This window comes from Anastrepha obliqua, chromosome 3, assembly GCF_027943255.1.
Source record: "Anastrepha obliqua isolate idAnaObli1 chromosome 3, idAnaObli1_1.0, whole genome shotgun sequence".
NCBI classification, from domain to species: Eukaryota; Metazoa; Arthropoda; class Insecta; order Diptera; family Tephritidae; genus Anastrepha; species Anastrepha obliqua.
The window spans coordinates 32,546,497-32,567,045 of record NC_072894.1 but is presented as its reverse complement, the minus strand read 5'-3'; the positions used below and the strand labels follow the sequence as shown (position 1 = coordinate 32,567,045).

General features: G+C 35.8%; 1 protein-coding gene across 2 annotated transcripts in view; it reads left to right on the top strand.

Moving 5' to 3' along the window:
- The window catches only part of LOC129240276 (elongation of very long chain fatty acids protein 6), a 104,934-nt gene that overhangs the window by 9,390 nt on the left and 74,995 nt on the right, over nucleotides 1-20,549 (top strand). For both annotated transcript variants that reach the window (XM_054875971.1, XM_054875970.1), the window contains exon 2: nucleotides 3,322-3,737. In XM_054875971.1, the coding sequence (XP_054731946.1) occupies nucleotides 3,556-3,737 (182 nt within the window). In that variant the 5' untranslated portion in view covers nucleotides 3,322-3,555. The remainder of the gene's footprint in view (nucleotides 1-3,321; nucleotides 3,738-20,549) is intronic.

Genomic DNA, 20,549 nt, shown 5'->3' with positions numbered 1-20,549 from the left:
AAAAAAAAATAAAGATGTATAATATGATATCTATTAATTACTAATTCACGATTTACTAGATCTTATTTGCGATTTATTTGTTTCTCTTGTTTTTTTTCTAATAAGAGTTATTCTCAACCAAAAATTTTTTCGTTGCCTTAGTATTATCTTTTCAACAAAATGACATCAACATTTCCAATTTTTGAATCAGAACCTTTAGAAAATTTCTCTTTATGCAATTTTGTGTCGTTCACGGTTAAGCGTCCAGAACAAGGGAAAGGAACTCACTCCCATGGTAGCCGGTACAACGTTACCGGAATGTCTCGGGTTTTTCCAGACCAAGGGCTGCCGCCCCAGTAAACTAGCCCTGTATAGTGTACCGTATTCCAGGGAAAAGAACTTAACTTCACTAAGCATTTCAATTGCGTCCCGGTCCATGGTGATTTCCCTCAGTCTTGGTGAAGATTTTGAATGATGGCTGTTTCTAAACAGACGCACCTCTGTACGCCATCTATTTGACAAGGGTATTCTCGCTATGATTACAAAAACATACTTGATAACGGATGCCTTTATTTATTTGTTTATTGTTGTTGTTGTTGTTTTAACAGTAATAGAAGCCCCGTCAGTGTAGGGTACATCACCGGTCGTCTTCGTCTGGCTCATCTAAAGGCAGGCCCAGGAAACATGCTGTTTCGACGGGTTGGGTGTTAGATGAGTAGGTTTTAAAGGGCATGTGAAAAGATGGTTAGTGTCGTGCGGGGTATCTTCACATGCCGGACATATGTTTGGTATGTCGGGGTCAATTCTGGATATAAGTAGGAGTTTAACCTACAGTATCCAGAACGTAGTTGTGCTAGTGTTGCGCGTGTCTCACGGGGAAGCTGGAGTTCTTCATCTGCAATAGGTGGTGGTTGGTCTCCGATTACGGCATTCACAGGATGGGAACTTAAGAAGGGAGGGACGGTCTCCCGGTGAATGTCGTTTATTGACTGTCTAAATACTGTCTGGTCCAGTAGATTTCTGTCAGTTTTGTTCTGAATCTCGTCGGCATAGTTTAAAAGGTGTCTCCTGACGTGCCTAGGAGGCGGCTCTGGCTCAAGCAGGTGTCTGCAAGGGTGAAACCTACGGTAGCACCCTGCTTCCTGAGCAGTTTATTGTGCTCCATTACAGGGAGCATTTGTGCCTCGTTGTGAAGGTGTTGAATAGGGGACATCAGGAGGCAACCGGTCGCTGTCCGAATGGCAGTATTCTGGCATGTCTGTAGCTTTATCCACTGCGTGCCACTAGTTCCAGGCGACCAGACAGGCGCAGCATAGTTTTTAACCAGCCGACCAATTGCCTTAAATGTCGATAGCAACAGTTTTTTGTCTTTGCCCCAAGTGCTGCCGGCAAGCGACTTGAGGACCTTGTTGCGAGTTTGGGCCTTAGTGGCAATTGCGGTTGTTTGCGCTGAGTAGGAGAGCAAGCTGTGAAAGGTCACATCCAAAATTTTAGGATTGTTTACCGTCGGAATTGGTGTGTCATCGACTTTTACCTCCTTTACCTACTTTTTACAGTTTGAACTCCTTTGTCCAGATGGTAAAGCGGGTCGCCGTGGATTTAGCGGGGGAAAGTTGGAGATTTGTTTATTGTTACTGTAAACAGCTGCTCTTCTTGCTCACAAATCATTACAAGCAAAAATGTATCCATTAAACCTTTGCAACCGCTCCTCAAAATGAAATGTTACATTGCGCTTTCAATTTCTTAATTTCCCTTTCCTTGCAAGTTTTTCGGGTACAATAACTCCAAGGCGTGGTAGTTAAAATCGACTATACAAGAACACAATTATGGCAAATATCTTTTCGCCAACATTTTGTTGTGTCATTGCATTCATCAGGTATATTTGGGTATTTTACTGGCCTTACAAACTGCAACTTAGTTATTTGTCGATCTAACTATTTGCAAGCGAATGTTATGTAAAACTTTGCTGACTACAATATATTCAGCATAAAATCTTGACCACATATTTCCATTTCTACGACATAGTTCGTATATGCAACTTTAATTAGGATAACCGATTTTGTGCACTACGTGAACACAAAAGTAACAAAGATCATTTATTTTTGGGCACGCGCTTTTCCCCCATTTCGAAGAATGTATCAAAATCTATATTCTATATTGAATTTTTTGTCTAACCGAAATTATTACAACAATTGACGATTGTTTAAGGATACTGTCAGGTGCTTGCCGCCTGCCTTATTCATGGATATTCGCTTAAGGGGGGGGGGGGGTAACGTTAATTCATGGAAAAAAGGCACATTTTTATGATTTTTTTTTGATGACACAGTTAAAATTTATTCGTCAAATCTTTTACTACATAAAACTATAGCATTTGAAGTATATTTTGTGAAATTTTCATCCAAAAATATTTAAAAATACGGCAATGGCAGAAATTATTCGGACGCATCTCAAAAAAAAGTAGTTTTGCGGTGCCCCTCATAACTCGGTGTTAAATCATCTGAAATCAAAAAACCAAAGTTATTTCGTTAGATAATCGTTTTCTCCGGGTAACGCCGAGAGGGTTTTTTGAAATTAAAAATTTTTCGATTTTTGGGAACACGTTAAAGTAAAAAACACGATTTTCGCGTAAAAAATCGGTGAATTAGCTACCGTAAAAACAAAAGTATCAACAAATTCGAAAAAAACTCTTCGGCGTTACCTTGTAAAACATCTACAGAAAAAGTGTTCAAAATTTCAAAAGGATCGGTGCAGTAGTTTCACAGTTATGAGGGGCACCGACTTTGAAAACGTAAGTTGTGGGAACAACGTTTTAAAGTTCAAATGGCGCGCGGTTGAGCCAGGTAGGTAGCAACACTTACATGGCTGTATCTTTGTAAGTTTTGCTCCGATTCATCTAAAATTTTCACAGAATATTCTTGAAAGGTTCTTCATTTAAAAAACCAAATAAAAAAAAAATGCACAAAAAAAATTTAAAAACGTTACCCCCCCCTTAAAAACTATCTTGTTACTCGAATTTCTTTTCTATAACTTAATTTTAGTTATTACCTAAATTTACAAATAAAAAAAATTATATGATATATGCGGAAGGTTTAGAAACTGAGAGCCGAAAATGCTAAAAAATGTATAAAATGCCATTTTCTCGACATTTTCCCGATTTTGAGGCTCTAAATCATTTTTTTTTTCTAATCAGTTCGTGATAAATTTATTTTCTTCAAGCCTGCACCTTGAATTATACAGGAAAACAAAATATAGCTATGAAAAAAATTAAAATCTCTTTATTAAATCGTTGTTATAATTTCATTCGTATCGAATTATGTCACTAATTTCATACATTTTCTTCAGTTTAATTTCAGTAGTAACACGCAGCCGCCGCCAGTCGACAATAAATTTTATCTAATATCATCATTATTTGGAATAATTTTTTGAACAGAAAATTGCTTAAAACACGCATTGTCACTTACAAATTGAGATATAGCAAACACAAAAGGGTTCAACAGACAAGCAAACAACAAATATAATAACTACTTCGAACGTTCCAAAGAGTCACCCAGTCAATAAAAATTAATATAATAATAAATGATAAATATGGATATAAGCGTAACACCGAATTATTCATACATTTTCGATTTCGAAAATGATTTTATCCACCAACGCACACGCAAATGGATGGTCGAGAATTGGACCTGGGTGTTTTACTATTGTGGCATTTATATGTTGGTGATATTTGGCGGGCAGCACTTTATGCAAAATCGTCCCAGGTAAGTCATATACATATGTACATAAATATGTATAAATAAATTTACGCTTATAATAATTATAAATATTTTTTTACTTGTATTAAATAACTGGCATAAAGCTGTATACGTTTTCTATGCGTCAAAAGCAAAGTTCTTATGTAAAAAACAAAAAACAAAAATCCCATCGACACTTGAAAACAAATACAATCGTGCGTACAACACGAGTTCTCATTACTTGATCCATTCACCGAACTTCTTATTCAAATAAAAAACAAATAATAGTGGCGCGCTCACTTCTGTTAGGTGTTTAGATGAGCTCCTTCTCCTACATATTTGTGGCGTGCGTCTCCAAAAATGGAGGGACCTATAATTTTAGGCCGATTCCGTTTTTTTATAAGGAGCTTTTTCATGGCAGAAATACATTCAGAGTTATGTCATTGCCTGCCGAGGGGCGTCCGCTATTAGAAAAACACTTTTTCTTTTTGCAATTTCAAGCATGGAGATTCGAACCTACGCACTCCCGAATGGTAGTCAATATAGATTTGTTTATTTATTTTATTTATTTATTTCGGCTCAATAGAGCCAAAGAACGCGCTATTCACCCCTCATTTTCAAACAAACAAATAAACCATAGCAAGTGTTCAAATTTTTATCGTTCCAAAATTTCATCTCTCCCATTGTTACTGCAGCAACATTCCCCAGCATTTGTGGAACTTTTAATCTACAAATTAGCAAACGAGTATATATTACAACACATGCGCATACATACATAAAATTTGAAATGACTCGCTTAAATACTTACACTATTCATTAGTATTTATAATAAAATTTAAGCAGTTCAATGACTTGCGAAAAATCTATATGATATCGCAACGAATTCTCTATAAAATAAGTATCTATAAAAACGTTAATATTTAAATGTGTGAATCGCTACAATTTATTTTAAGTTGTTTTAATCATATGCAAATTTAAATAAAAACTGGCACGCGTCATTGTTCTATGTAGAGATACTATGTAGATTCATATACACATACGAGTACATACATACATACATACATACAATTTTTTTTTTTTATCAAACATCATTCTTTGAATTGCTGCTATTTGCATTATGTCGATTAATGTCGGTTTTAGTGATTTAGTGTTATACAATGGTTGTTAAATAATTAAGAGGCCTAATCTACCGCAAATTTCCGAACACACATACGCGTGTATATGTATTTTTATTATACATAAATATATACATATGAATACATGCAAATTTTAGTAATGCTTGTGAAATACAAAATGAAACGTGATGGCTACTACAACAATAACCAACCGAAATAATTCAGTAGCTGAGATAAGTCGGTCAATGCTTAAATTAACCAACTAAAATTTTATGTAGAGCTTTTTGTTTTGCCAAAACATTAATTATTTATTGAAAAATAGTTAATAGTTTTCCTTTTTTGTTTCTGATATTTCTCATTAGTTTTACAAAAATTTATTTGGAAATATAATTTTTGATCATAGTGAAAAGGTTTTTAGAGGTGTACTACCACCTAGCACACCATTATTCGGCTCTGTGCGAATTTGAAAGATATGCCGATTTCGATTCCGCGATGCGTTTTGTGCTTCACTAAGCTAAAGCTAAATTTTGTGAAAAACAAAACGAATGACGTAGAATCCAAAGTTCCCCTCAAATTCCATAGGGGAACTTCACCATACCTAACGAGTTAACCTGGTATCTATCATCCTTGATTTTTGATAATTGTGAACATTAACACACATAGCCTACACATGAAAGCCGTCCGTCGCTGAACTGGTCATCTTTTGGCAACGCGTTTTGAAGAAAATTACACTCGACAGATGCAAGCAGCCTTAGCACGCGTTCAACGGCCATGAAAATATTCTATTCACAGATGAGAAAATGTTCACTGTTGAAGAAGTTTTTAATAAGCAAAACGACAAAATCTATACTAAAACTTCTAAAGACGCCAAAAATGTTGTTCCAGGGGTTCAGCGCGGCCCATCTAGCCTCTGTAATAGTTTGGCGGGGACTGTCTGCGGAAAAAGGGTTAAAATTGGTGCAAAAGTGTACCACTCTTCAAGATGAGAGCGTTGGATCTTTCAGCAAGATTCCGCTCCAGCCCTTAAGGCAAAAACCACACAGCAGTGGCTAAAAAACAATATTCCTGGTTTCACAGCCGCAGAAGATTGGCCATGTGGAAGTCCAGATCTGAATCCATTGGTGTAAAGTTTGTGGTTGGGCAATTGGAGAACATGAACTGCCGAAGATCTCAGAAAAATTTGGAGAGTCTCAAACAACCTTCGGTTTGAGCAGCGACGTCAATATAAAGAAATGGTAAACATTTTGAATGAAAATTAAACTTTTTTATTTTATTTACTTATTTATTTAAAAAAAGTATTATATTTTCATAACGGACTTAAATTGTAACAAAACTTATTGCAGGACTAAGTACAAGGGGAAGTCCAAAATAAACAAGACTGGAGTCATAAAAATGTTTTTGGTCTCGCCATCTTTTTAATGGTTGAGTTATATCCCTAGCTGACTTCCAGTGAAAGACGACATTCGGTTCATGGGAAGCGAAGTTATTGTGTCTAAAGTGTCGGTATGTTTGTGTCCTGGTGCAAAAATGAGCTTCGCCCAAAAAACTTATATCAAATTTCGTTTTAAAATCGGTAAAACGTTTACCGAAACATTAGAATTGATGAAAAAAGTTTATGGCGACGATTCTCCATCTCGTGCCAGAGTTCATGAGTGGTTTACATGTTTCAGAGATGGTTGTGAGAACTTAAATGATAATGAACATACGGGCCGCCCAAAATCAGTAATCACCGAAAACTCCATCAAAATTGTTCGTAAATTTATCAAAAACTAACCAAGATCATAGTTGAAATTCATGGAATCGGAGTTGAATATCTCCAAAACATCGATTTATCGCATTTTAACGGATCATTTGGGCTTACGAAAGATCTATGCACGTTTCATTCCCCACAGGTTAACTGAGGACCAAAAATTGCTCAGAATTCAACATTCGAAAGACCCTTTAATGAGGCGAGAAAAGACGAGAACTTCCTTCACAACATTGTAAATGATGATGAAACGTGGTGTTTCCAACATGAACCTAAAACCAATCGTCAAAGAGCCGAATGGAAGGCCCCAAACGAGCCATCACCCAAAAAATCGTGTCTGGAGAAATCAAAAATCAAGTCGATACTCATTTGTTTTTACGATTCCAAGGGAATTGTCCACAAGGAGTTCGAGTTAGCGGCATAAGGGGTTATACGCAGTTATGAAGCAAATAAAAGACGGGTTGTCAAGGATTTATCCTGAAGAAACTTCAGAATATTTTAATTTGAAAATTTTTGGCGCATCCTTCAAGAACGTAACAAAATTTTTTATTTATGAAAATGTTGATTATAGAGCGCGCTGCAGGCGATTTCTGGAACCTCCTTTAAAAAAAAGACGATTTACGGTGTACATCGTAAATCAGGATTGAATTATCTGAAATCAAAAAACCAAACAAATTTTGTTAATATATTAGATTATCTAGTAATTAATCGGTCGGCTAATCAAAATAGTGAATTTTCACAAAATGGCAGCTTTTAAAAGAAATGATTTCGATTTTTACGTTAAAATTTGGCCGTAAATTGATTATAAAATGGAAAATAAGTATCAGATTTACAAAAGGAACGATTAATTACTAGAAAATGTATGTATCTTTAAAGATTGAGTTAAAACGGTTGACCGATCAAACAAGCCGTTTTCGAGATATCGTGTACACCGACTTGAAAAATGCCGTTTTGAAAAAAACACGTTTAAAGTTTCAATACCTACCTTAAAACGTGCCGAGGCATCTCTACATATTTATATACTTTTGAATATATGTACATTACAAAAATGCAATAAAAAAAAATCGATTTTTTTGAAAGTCATAACTGCGTATAACCCCATAAACCGTGAATGCAATTTTCTCTTTTGGCGTTTTAAAGCGTTTGTTGTATCGCATTCGTCGAATTCGCCCCGAATACCGCGAAGGAGGAAGCTGGCGCTTATTGCATAATAATGCACCATCCATCGATCCACTCTTGTGACTGATTTTTTGACTAAAAATCGCATTTTAACCATCAATCACTCACCGTATTCGCCTGATATGGCACCCCGTGACTTCTACCTATTCGAAAAATTGCATTTGGCCATGAAAGGCAAACGTTTTGCGTCGATAGAGACCATCCAAAATACTTGTGCCGACATCCTGAGGGACTGAAACACTCTTTCGAAAAGCTTTTAGATCGCGCAAAACAGTGTATCGAGGCCAGAAGGGAATATTTTGAATAAATAAACTCGAAGCTATCAGAACAAAGCTCCTGTCGTTTCTATTTTAGCGCAGTCTTGTTTATTTTGGACCTCACCTTGTATATAGGAGTTAAAGATAACTTTTGTTATAGCTTAGACATTTCTTTGCCTACGGTGTAGGATTGTTTTTGCCATGGAATATCTTTTACCAATTAAAACAATCAATATTAGCCTTCTGTTCGATGCTGATTCTTAAACAGATGTTTTACACTGTAACAAATACTGTGAAGTGTTATCAGCGCACATAGCATAAAATTTATTTTCGGTGAACTTAAAATTGGGGTTAAGCTCTCCATCCTACAAAACTCGTAAAACCGTTAAATAAATTAAAGATTAAATATGCTAATTAAAAACCAATTAAATAATCAAATTTATTACCAATTAATCAGTTATTAATCACATTGAATATGCCTCGGCTACAGTTGTGTCTGTGTATGTGCTTTATGTCGCTGATGGGTCGCATGAAAATGTTCTTCAATTAATAAAATGCAATCATTCTGATTCAAGTTACCAACCGAAGGTGTTAAAATTATTAGAAAGCAAGTATATTTAAAATTGCTGATACAATGATTTCTGGAGTGTCTGTTTTTCGTTTTCACGATGTAACTTTGCTGTACCTGGGGCAAATGCCACCATCAAATCATTACCGTTACTTATACTATCTGTATTCACTGGCTTTAGTTATAGTCATAACCATTGGCTATCCCACTCATCTGATGATTGGACTCATCAGAAGTGAAAGCAAAGCCGATATATTCAAAAATATGACCATCAACTTCACCTGTTTGGCATGCAGCATCAAAACAATTGCATTTTGGTGGCGTCTAGCAGAAGTTCAAAAAATTTATGGAATCATATTGAAGCTCGACACACATATCATCCAAGCAGAGGATGTGAAATTGTACAAATTAATCGCATTTCGTCGAGCGAAACAAATTCTCTACTTCGTTCTCAGCGTGGGACTGGGCGCAGCGATTAGCTCCGAAGTAGCTACTCTAATTGGCGGTATTTTAGGCAATTGGAGGCTCATGTACCCAGCCTATTTTCCATTCGACACCGAGCGGAGCGCTTTGAGTTACATGGCGGCTCATATTTACCAGTGCATTGGCGTAACTGTGCAGATTTTTCAAAATCTAATAAATGACACATTTCCACCCATTGCACTGGCAATGTTAGCTGGTCATGTGCGTATGCTAAATGTGCGAGTGGCACGTATTGGCCACAACACGCGAAGTGATGCAGTGCTGGCGCCCAACGCTGAGTTCTTGGTGTGCATTGAGGACTACAAACATTTGCTTGAGTAGGTTAAGTGTATCCAAATGCAATCACATTTTGTGTGTTTACGTATTGAATGGTAAATGTATTGCTCGCTTAACAATTTAATTCCAGTTTCCGTGTTGCAATTCAACGCATCTCCTCTATCGGCACTTTCATACAGATTCTGGTCACCACCTTCAACATGGGTGTGGTCATTGTGTATTTGATCTTCTATGTGAACGATATATTTTCATATATCTACTATTTCGTATTCTTGCTGGCAATGCCATTGGAAATATTTCCGCTTTGCTACTATGGAACTTACATGGAAATGGAATTCGAGCAGCTGACCTATGCCATATTTTCTTGCAATTGGATGGACCAAGATGCGGTTTTCAAAAAAAATCTTCGCATTTTCGCTGAGCAATCGTTGCGTAAGCAAATTGTTATTGCAGGCGGCATGTTTGCAGTTAACTTGGATACGTTTTTTGCCGCCTTGAAGGGTGCATATTCGCTCTTTGCTTTAGTGGTGCAAATGAAATGAAAGCTAAAAGAGTGTGGCAAGCGATTTTGGAAGGGAACAAGCTGTAATTATAAATATGTTATGTATGTATAATGTTATAATTATATTATATATTCATATGTATATATATAAGTAAATTCAAATATGAAATATAGTGGGTAATTAATTGTTGTTGCTCAGAAGAAGTTAACCGGAAAGATCTATTTTTTGTGGGCTGCATCCTGCCCAGCCATGAAAGAAGTGCCTTGCAATATAATAAATTCTTTTTCGAACTCAAAGAAGTCGTCGTTCGCTCGAAATAGCCCAGAAAATGTTCTCATATTCACAAATTGAGTAATAGAGAGCGAAAATGGGGGAGTACCTCTGAACCTTTGCTTCTAACACGACACAAGGCGGCCCTTTTTACTGACAGCAATTTTTGAAGTATTTAAGTAAACATCGGTTAGTGCCGATTTACATACAGGGACATCTGGGAACTGTCTTTTCATGTTTCATTCGCGGTCACACGGGAAAAATTGTTTTCGGCAACATTTTGACGTTTACTGCTTTAGCATCTTCTGATTCGGATATATTCTACAACCCGCTAATTCACTTGAACATGTCCCATAACTTTACTAGCAAAAATAATCCCGCATTTCTCAAGCAGCATTCGGATGTTTGTCATAGCTGATTTCACCCGTTTGATTGAAAACCAACTCGGAACTTTTTCCAACAAAAGAAGAAAACGAATGAAGCAAATGTCAAAATTTGCTTTAAGATTGGAAATACGAATAAGAAGAGCAAAGCGTGTCGCCAGTACGGGAGACAAATTCCCTTCTCTCTTCCCCGACCGTCCTTCTGCCACAAAAAATATGTTTCCCTGTGTAAATCTGGTCTTATGTGCTATAGAAAGGAAACCAATCTCTTCACAAATGTCCAAAAAATTATATCAGCAAGTACAAAAAAGGCAGAATTAACTTTTATTTATTCCTTTGTGGAATTTCTAAAATTTTGTTAAAAATTTGGGGGTTTCAGGGTCACTATAAAAAATTGTATATTAATTAAAAAAAAAAATTGTAATAAAACATAAAAATTTAATTTTTTTTTGGTTTGTTTTAAATAAAGCACAAAAATTGTATTTTTTGTTTTTTTTTTTAATAAAGTAGGGTATTATTTTTTGGTTGTTTGTGAGTGGAAATTAAACTAGGAGATTAAATAATATCGATCTATAAACACTTTGTACTAAATTTATCGGAAAAGTGCATTTTTTTCTTCTGCAAATTCAATAGAAATTTTAATATTCAAATATTAAATAAAAAAATAAATAAATTGTTTTGCTATAGACCAAATTTTAAGTATCATGAAAAAAAAATTTTTTTTTGAGTTTTGTGTTGCCAACTTTTGAATTTCAAAAAGCAAAAATCAAAACTGGTAAAAAGGAGCCCTACCTACCGACGACTAATAGCACTAATTTTGTATTTAACAAAAATAAAAAGGTAAAAATAATTAATTCATATAATTCAATAATAATTCTGTAAAATGCCCAAGTTATATCACAATTTATTTTAAACGCCCTCAACCTCTGCACTTGAGTATGACAATAACAAGAACCGAGTTGCCAAATTTGCCACATTTTGAACTGAATTCAGGCCAGCTAAGTCATTGTAACTTGAGCCCATTTTAGTGAATTAAATTTTTAGGTTCTTGTAAATTCAATGCTGGCGTAGCTTTAAATACTTAAATTAATAGTAAAATATTTATGTGAAATAACGAAATCGCATTTAAGTTCAGAAAAATGATCTAAAAAGGCACTAAAGCCATTCTTTCTTTTAATTCTGAAAAAACACTAAATCGGGTGCTTAAAAGACTAGGTGGCAACTCAGTCCTAATATATACAAATGCCTTGATGCCAGGACATTTACACTCAATTGTGGATTACCCTATTTATTATGAAATTTATTTAAAATAAAAATATTAAATTCTTTTTTAAAAACCATTTAAATACAAAATACTAATGCAGATCTTTGAAGCTTCCGAATAATAAAATGTTCATTGTTTAGCTAAAAGAGAGTAGCGGAAAGCGAGGATTGAGTGAGTTTCTGAGCTCGTTTACGTGCTTATTTATTTGAGCTTCATTGCTCGTATTGGCCCCTGGTGACGCTCAAGCATGCATGTCCAGCAGGCTTATATGTGTGCGTGTCGGGTGGCACTCGTACTTGCTTCGTGTCACACATACTTGTTGTCGGCTTTTGCATGATGAAAATCAAAAATTTTAGATATTAGCGTCAAGCACCCGACACGCACACATATAAGCTGCAGAACATGCATGCTTGAGCGTCACCAGGAGCTATATGGCTTGTGAGCGCACACCAGTGTGGTGCGGCTACGGTCCTTTTGGTCGGCTTGGAGGCTCGCTCACATTGGGAGAATCGCTCACATTGGGAGAGTCGTTCCTATTGGGAAGTGCTTATTGATGCTCCTCATTGCTTATTGATATTCCTCATCGGCATGTCTGCAGTATACTCTCAATTTACACTTTACATTTACTAATTCATAAGCCCCTTGCGAGATGCAGTGATCTGCTCGACTAGACTAGGTAAAGAAAAAAAATCGTGGAAAAATACCCAGTTTACAAATGAAAAAAAATTATTTTTTATCAGCCAGTGACAAAAGAGCGTTTTGACAATGGCTGAAATCCATAAATTAAAGTTCGAATTGTTTGACTTCCATCTGTTTCCATACCTGAAAAAAAGCATGCATGGAAAGCCTTTTTCATCAAATGAAGGGGTCGTAAAGCTATAAAAGGGTATTCTGCAGCCCCTCCTGATCCTCAATTCGGGGATGGAATCCATTCATTGGAATCTCATTGATGTTCAGGGAGACTAAACTGAATAATAAAGTGTATTTCAAACCATAAAATTGTGTTTTTCTTATCTAACCGCAAATCTTATTGAACAACCTTAAAATCACTCAAAATACAACTGATTCACTTCACACTTCAAAATACCATATAATATTATAATATAAATCTAAGATAACCATCACGGCATACCCCAAATATCGAACCATCAAAATATTCAATTGGTTGCCCTCATAATTTATGTATGTACCTCATGTTCTCATCTTTTTTTTTTATAAAATTTGATTATAATTACTATTAGTAATTAGAAAATATTAATTATGAATGCTACGAATTTGTAATAACTGTTAAATGTTCGATTATTACGCTTGAATCTCTAATGAAGTGCGGGTGAAGTGAATTCAGTTTTGAATTTGTATTGTAACCTCATTTTCTATGGAACTTTTCGTCTCAATATTATGGAATGTGCTTTTCCGATGTTTCGGACTAGCAGCAACAACAAATCGCTGCAGGCACTTGCATTTACATAGGCAAATGTTCGTATATATAATATTTTCTAAACACTTAAAATTTCAACACGTAATATTTTTTGCTTCATAGCTGTTGCATTAATTCCAGTTGTATGGCATGCGGTATTGAATTGCCTTTTGATAGCGACCACCTGCCTTATTCTGACATCTTGAAATCCGATTAAAGTATCACTCACCCGAATGATATGAAGTCTATTACATTTCGCTGGGCTAACCGCTTATGATTAAGACAAAGAACTAAGTGCTCGCTGTTTTTTGATGAAAATACAGCTTTATTCTGAAAAAAGTGGTTACAAGTGAATCATTGAAAGTATTGCGCATCGCTGACTACTACTTTTTCCCATCTTTCTGGTAGATCTCGTATACTTTTTTTTTATTTCTTAAAATATATTTAATGAATTAAAATTTGTAACGACGAAAAAAATTCTTAAGTAAACTTTTGTGGGAACGTATTTATCGTGTAAAAGGAGAATAAGTTTATGTGGCAAATAACAAATAAAATGAAAGAAAAAGTTATTTCTAATAGCGGTGGCTCTTCGGCAGGCAATACAAACCTCCGAGTGTATTTCTGCCATGAAAAAGCTTCTCATAAAAAAGCATTTACCATAGAAGGCGGCATAAAACTGGAGGTCCCTCCATCGGTGGACCAACATCAAGACGCACTCCACAAAAAAGAGGAGGACCTCGACTATCACTGTAAACGAATTTCTGGCCAATAACTTTACAAATAGCATCCAAAAGCCATCGTACTCATCTAAAATGGCTCCGGTTGAGTATTTTGTTCTTTTCAAAACTTGAATTTCCACTTCGAAAGCACCCGTTTTCAGTCGTGGGTTGTAAACGGTCTTTCAAAAGTGACAAGTAATGTAGGTAGGTAGGAAGATGAAATGATCAGCCAGAGCTGTTGATATAATGGAGGAGATTAATTGGATTTAGGTTGGCACCAGGCTGTCGAAGAAAGGAGCGCCCAGTGGCCCGGACATTTACAGAGAAAATGCTCTACAGTCTCTTTCTTGAAAGATCCCCACAGCTTCTGCAATGGGGGTTAAAAAGTAATCCTAGCCTATGTGCCGATCGTCCAGTGATCCGTAAGCACAGCTACGAGTATGGAAATTAAATGGCGAGGTGTTCAAAGGACTTTCTGAGTCCTTCGTATATCGTATTGGGGCGAAAGGGTTTTCGAAATAGCACATGAAGAAATGGAGCTCCATCTTTTCTGCGCTTTCCTGAGAAATAATTTGTGCAGTTCCCCTTTAACAATTGTCAGAGGGATGCCGATGACCGGGTAGGAGGTCTCTGAGGCCAATTCAGTCCCCTTCCTGGCAAGTTCATCAGCAATTTCATTTCCCTCTATGTTCCTATGTCCTGGAACCCAGATTGTCAGTAGTGAATAATTCCTAGACGACACCTTTTTCATGCCTTCTTTGATATTTGTCAAGTACCATTTTAACCACGATAGACAACCGTTAAAATTATTGAAACTTATTATGAAAATGGTCGAACTTTAACAACAACATATCGCAAAATTCGTGATTCTTTTGGTGGAAATAATCGTCCGAATGAGTCGAAAATCAAAGGTTTGTGACAAAATTTCAAGAAACTGGTTGTGTCAAGGATAGTAAAAGGACTACTGACAGCCTAAAAACTGGAACTTCTGTTGAGAATATTACTGCGTTAGCGCAAAATGTTACTGAACAATCTTCAACGTCCGTCGAAATCTCGACATTCTCAACAATTAGGCATTCATGAATCGACTGTTTGGCGCATTTTACCTGTAGACGAGTTCATCGTGGACATTTAAATAATTTTATTATATATTTTTTTTTACACACAAGAGCCCCTTTTTGAATTTAATAGTGAAACCTGAAAGAATCTAAATCTTGAAATTTTTTATTTTAAAACAAAATCTAGGGGCATCTTTTGGAGGGTTCTTTACATAAAAGAAAACTCGTGGTAAGAACTCAAGTCGATTCCTGAAAATGTGTTTTAAAAAATGTTTTGATGACTGAATTATCCATTGGCATGGGTGTATTGTGTATTTCGGAAGAAACCTGCGTTGAAGACAATACAATAAATTCGAATACATAGTAAATATTTTTGTGCCAGTACTTTTTGGACAGATGGCCGTAATTGCCTCATTACCATTAAAGATGTTATCAGTTGCATACTCATACATTATTAACTGCATGCGCTTTACGGCTGTCTAATACGCTTAATAACTGTATATTTCTATAACAACTGCATGGTTTCAACTTTTATCATCCGCTTGCGAAAACGATCATACAGCGTACGATGGATATACTAGACAAAGTATGTAAGCTGAAAATCGCCGGCTAATAGCTCACGAATAAAGCAGGCAGAAGTCATGTTTTACTAAGAATTACTAAGTTAGGAAAATTCTATAAATTACGTGTGCAGTTCTTAACTGCGCCATCATTAATCGAGCTTAGCACGCAACTTTGACACAACAACTACAAATTTTCATATAGCCTGACTACATTTACATTAGGGCGGGTCAAATTTTGTCATTACTTTGTTTCGGCGACTGAAGTATTCTATTGGCATTTCTGAACAACTAAGTTCCTGGAAGCGTAGTTCTATAATGGATTTCGGGGTTCCTTATTTTTAATTTTTGTTTTTGGATTTGAATTTTTAAAATTTGTTTTTGGTGTTTATTTCGGTCAAAGCACAAGCGCGTGTTCGCGGGTCTTTTACATAGAAGATATAGCGATTTTTAGCGATATAGCTATCGTTAAATGAATTCTTACCGAAGCAGCCTGTTCGTAGTGCATTGGAAACATCACTGTCAGTTATTTTGTCCCATGCGGTTTATACCCAATTCACAACTTCTTGTAAGCCTGGTTTTACAAAATTACCTCGATATTTCTCACCTTTCTGTTTTTAATATATTCATTGATTTTCATTCGCAAATGATCCTTGAATGGCTTGTTAATTGCAATGTCAAGTGTCTGAAGGTAAGCAGTCATTCCTGCCGGAATCATTATTTGATCAGTCTTCTTCTCAGCAAGAAAGTTGTTCATGTCTTTAGCGCGGTGAGTACTGGCGGAATCCCAAACTAGTAAACCTCTATTCTGATCCCTCAACAGTGGTGGCAGCATAAAATCAACCCACTTTCTTATAACTACACCTGGATACACCAGGCTTTTTCACTTTCAATCACATAAATTCCTGAAACTCGTTGAATCTGGTCTTTTTTACCTTTAGTGATTAAAAATGGCGATACTTTCTTGCCATCTAGGCGCATCGCCATAATACAGGTAACAGGTGCACTATCGTAACCGGTAGAAGGAACGCAAATTGACGAAGAAGCTTTGTGGTGAACTGTTGTTTGCGCTCCTTGGCCTAGGAATAGGTCTAATCCATAGCAATCATGTTGGAGAGTTGGTATTTCGAAAAATTGATGCCATCAACAAAAAGCTTAGACGCAAGTGCACGCTTGATAACTTTATTGCCTTCCAGCTTAAACAATGTTGTTGATCTTCTTAGAGACAGTTCATATCGTTTAAGGAAGTTCTCCAACCAGTTTGACGATGCTTTAAATTCGTCTGTGGATATATCAAATTCAATTGCTGTTTCAAAGGCAAATTTTCGAATATCAGACCTGCGCATAACCAAAGGCATTGCAATCTATTTCCGGATGCAATCTTCCAGCTCAGAAAATAACGGCTGCCGAACTGATCCACTCTGCGTTTTTTCTCATTTCTTTGGTGCACTAGTTGACTCAGCTAATCGTAGTCGCATGCTATTTACGAACCACACAGAGATCCAGCATCTTCTCTTTACAGAATGCTAATGCAAAATTATTCATTTTATTTTTAAATAAAGTTACTTATGAGGAAATAATCAGACTTACAAGACTGGAATTAATGAACGTTGTATACCTGCACTGTCGCTCAATGTAGACTGTTGACCTTATGTTGTATTTTTAAGATAAATTCCAAGAATTAATTTGAAACGAACTGTAAAAGTAAACAATTAATTTTTCGGAATATTTTGATTCAAACATTTCTCTGAAATACGGGTATTAGGAAAACTAAACATATCATTACTTATACTTTATAAATCAACAGCTTTTTTTAACGATTTCTGTTTCTCACGTTTTTTTAAATAGGGACTATTTTCGGGGGATGTCTTATTTTACAAAAACTTCTGAAAATCACGATAGGGCTTATTTTCGGAAAAAGACGGTAGGTGTTTGGCCGAGCTCCTCCTCCTATTTGTGGCGTGCGTCTTGATTTTGTTCCACAAATGGAGGGACCTACAAACAAGCCGACACCGAATGGCAAATGGTTTTTTTTTTTTTTCAAATGACTAACAAGCAACTTAATTATGGTAACATTACACAATTTTCACTCTATATGACATAAATCATTTCTATGGAGGTATGAGATCGCTAGGTTTAGTGCGTCTGAGCCTTCGTATTAATCCGTTGGTTTCAATTAAATTAAGTGCTTCTTCATTGATGTGGTTTATTAGTCTTTCTTTATGGGCAACTGCAATCTTTGCGATTTCAGTGTTAACGGAGTTTATTTTAAGGTCGCGCTCAATGTCGGAACTTCTGCAATACCATGGTGCTTTGACAATGCACCTAAGGACCTTATTTTGGAAGTGTTGGATTTGGTTTTTCGTACTTTAACTGGCGCACCCCCATAGCTGCGCACCATAACTCCATACTGGCCTTAGTATCTGCTTGTAAATTAACAGCTTGTTTTCTATCGTGAGAGCTGGTCTGCTACCCATGAGCCATTGCATGTTTTTGAGTTTGATGTCCAATTCTTGCCTCTCTTTCTTGACATGCTCTTTCCATCGAAGTTTGCAGTCAAGTGTCATACCTAGGTACTTCGCATGGTTTGAGTATGAGACTTGTTGATCATCTATACTAGTATAATATAGATAGTGGTATATGTTGTATTTTAGTGTTTGTGAAAACTACGCGTACAGATTTTGTTTGGTTAAGTTTAATTTTCCATGTATTAGTCCACTGGCAGATCTTATTTAACGCGGTTTGTAATGTGGCTGTCGCTGTGACGTAATACAGGTACAGCAGAGGCCCAAGAACGCTGCCTTGAGGTACTCCTGCATTTATTTATCGAAGACTTGAATAAGCATCATCTTGCTTGACTCGAAAATGGCGATCTGATAAGTAATGGTTTTTTATGAGGAACTTTTTCATGGCAGAAATACATTCGAAGGTTTGCCACTGGCTGTAGAGGGGGGACCGCTTTTACGCACTCCCGAATGGTAGTCCCCGTTACTCTGCTCTGGTATTATTTTACCTTCACAATTTATATTTGATAAATAAGTACATAAAGTTCAGTGCCTTGGACAACTCGTACAAAATGTCGATAACTCGTTTTTACCCAGTCGAATGGCTTCCTTAATTTTGTTTCTAGTCGTCTGAAAAAAGCGCTTATAACTCGTATTTATTATTCATATGACTCTATAACTCCTAATTGATGAAACAGTAAAAAATCTTAAATCGATCTTAATTGCTACTGTTGCTTCTTATTTTGCAAAAGTGCTTTACAACTCGTTATAGTATCCATTTTTGTTGATAGTGGCTGTTGAGGACATGAGACATGCACCTGATCAATGTAGTTAGCTTAATGCTGGGTACTCCATACCCTACTCACCACTCACTCCACGTAGGCTTGTAATTGGCAGAGAAAAGGGCAATGGCACACTGTCTCTTGCGCGCTGTTAGGCAACGGCGCACAGTGGTTTCTGGGCGGAAAAAATTCCAAATGATGAAAATTAACAAAAATATTTTAAAAAATTTTTTCTGAATAGCTAATTTAATGAGGTTTCTGAAAAAAGAAATTCATTTATTTATATGATATGTGCTGCGCAGGAAAAATCGCCAAAGTTGTACTATTGCTGGCAGCAGGTTTTTCTGAATATTTTTCATAAAAGGTTGATTAATAAGTTCCTTAGCTGGATGAACAATATTTAAAATCTTTTATGATTTTTATATTAGGTATGGATAGTACCTTAGATAGAATATATAATATCGTTCCTCCAGTTATCATGGTCTTAGTAGAACATAAATCAGTTAATCGAAAGAAAATATGTAAAAGAGTATGCGATTAGGAGATCTATAAAAAAAGCTCCACTCTTCTCCAAGCTGAGTACTATATTTTAGTATTAAGTACATTCTGCGCAATCAGATAGATGTAAAATCAGCTGCCACCAGCTGCCACCTTGGCCGTTTGAGGTCTTTAAATGTTCGTATTAGCTCAAAATCTTGATGAAATCAATTGTGTTATGTACTGTGTAAAAGCACTTGTTGATGAAATACAAATACTGGTCGAAGTAGCATTTGGAATAATAAAAAAATGTTTTTGAGAATAAAGTCAAGGAGTTGAAATAAATATCATTAAAAAGTGTAGCCACCGGCGAATCGCAGCGTTATCTTGGAGAGTTCGACAAATATAATTTAGCTGCCTTTATTCGAAATTAGCAAGAAAACATTCTTCTAATTGCATTTTGCTTAATTTCATATTTCATTTAAATAATTTGTTTTACAAGTATATTGTGTACTGGTTAATGAATAAATATTTTCTATCTTATCAAAGTTTCAACCCTGACATTAATTTTTAGCTTTTTAGACAACATTTTGTAATGGGTTCAGTCTCTGATTAATGCAGTTGGATTTACTTTGATGCCATCTTTTTTTGTGTAAGTTCATTGACATAGTGCACTTACTAGGAAAATACTCGCTCCTTCTTACAAACCAAACATTCCGTAGATTCTATACGAGTATACTTATTTAAATAATTAGAATTTATTGAATTACTTTATTGAAATGGAAAATTTTTCGATTTCCTATAAAATTTTGTATAAAAAGATCATTGATAATAATCGCGATCTTGATAAATTACAGTTATTCTTTAAAAATACTTACCCTAACGTCAGCGATTCTCAAATTCAAAAAGTTTTATTTCAAATAAAACAGCGATTTTTACCACACTTCAATAAAAAATGGAATACTTGTAGCAGGACAAAAGCCAAATTTGAAGCTAAGTATAGTAGTTGGCTTGAAGGAGTTTTTCACTTCAATTTAGATGTAGAGTGTGCTTCTGTTTCAAAAAAAATTACAAAAAGAGTCGGTAGACCTCAAAAAAAGTTTGAGAATTGCTGTACGCGTGCTAAACGATATAAAATAAGTCAAGTTCGTTCATTATATTCCGATGAGCAAATTAAAAGTGCTGCTAAATCACGCACAAAGGCTCCAAAAATGCACCATATCGACGCTGACAAAGCACTTGCTATATTTATACAAACGGAAATGTCGAAATACCAA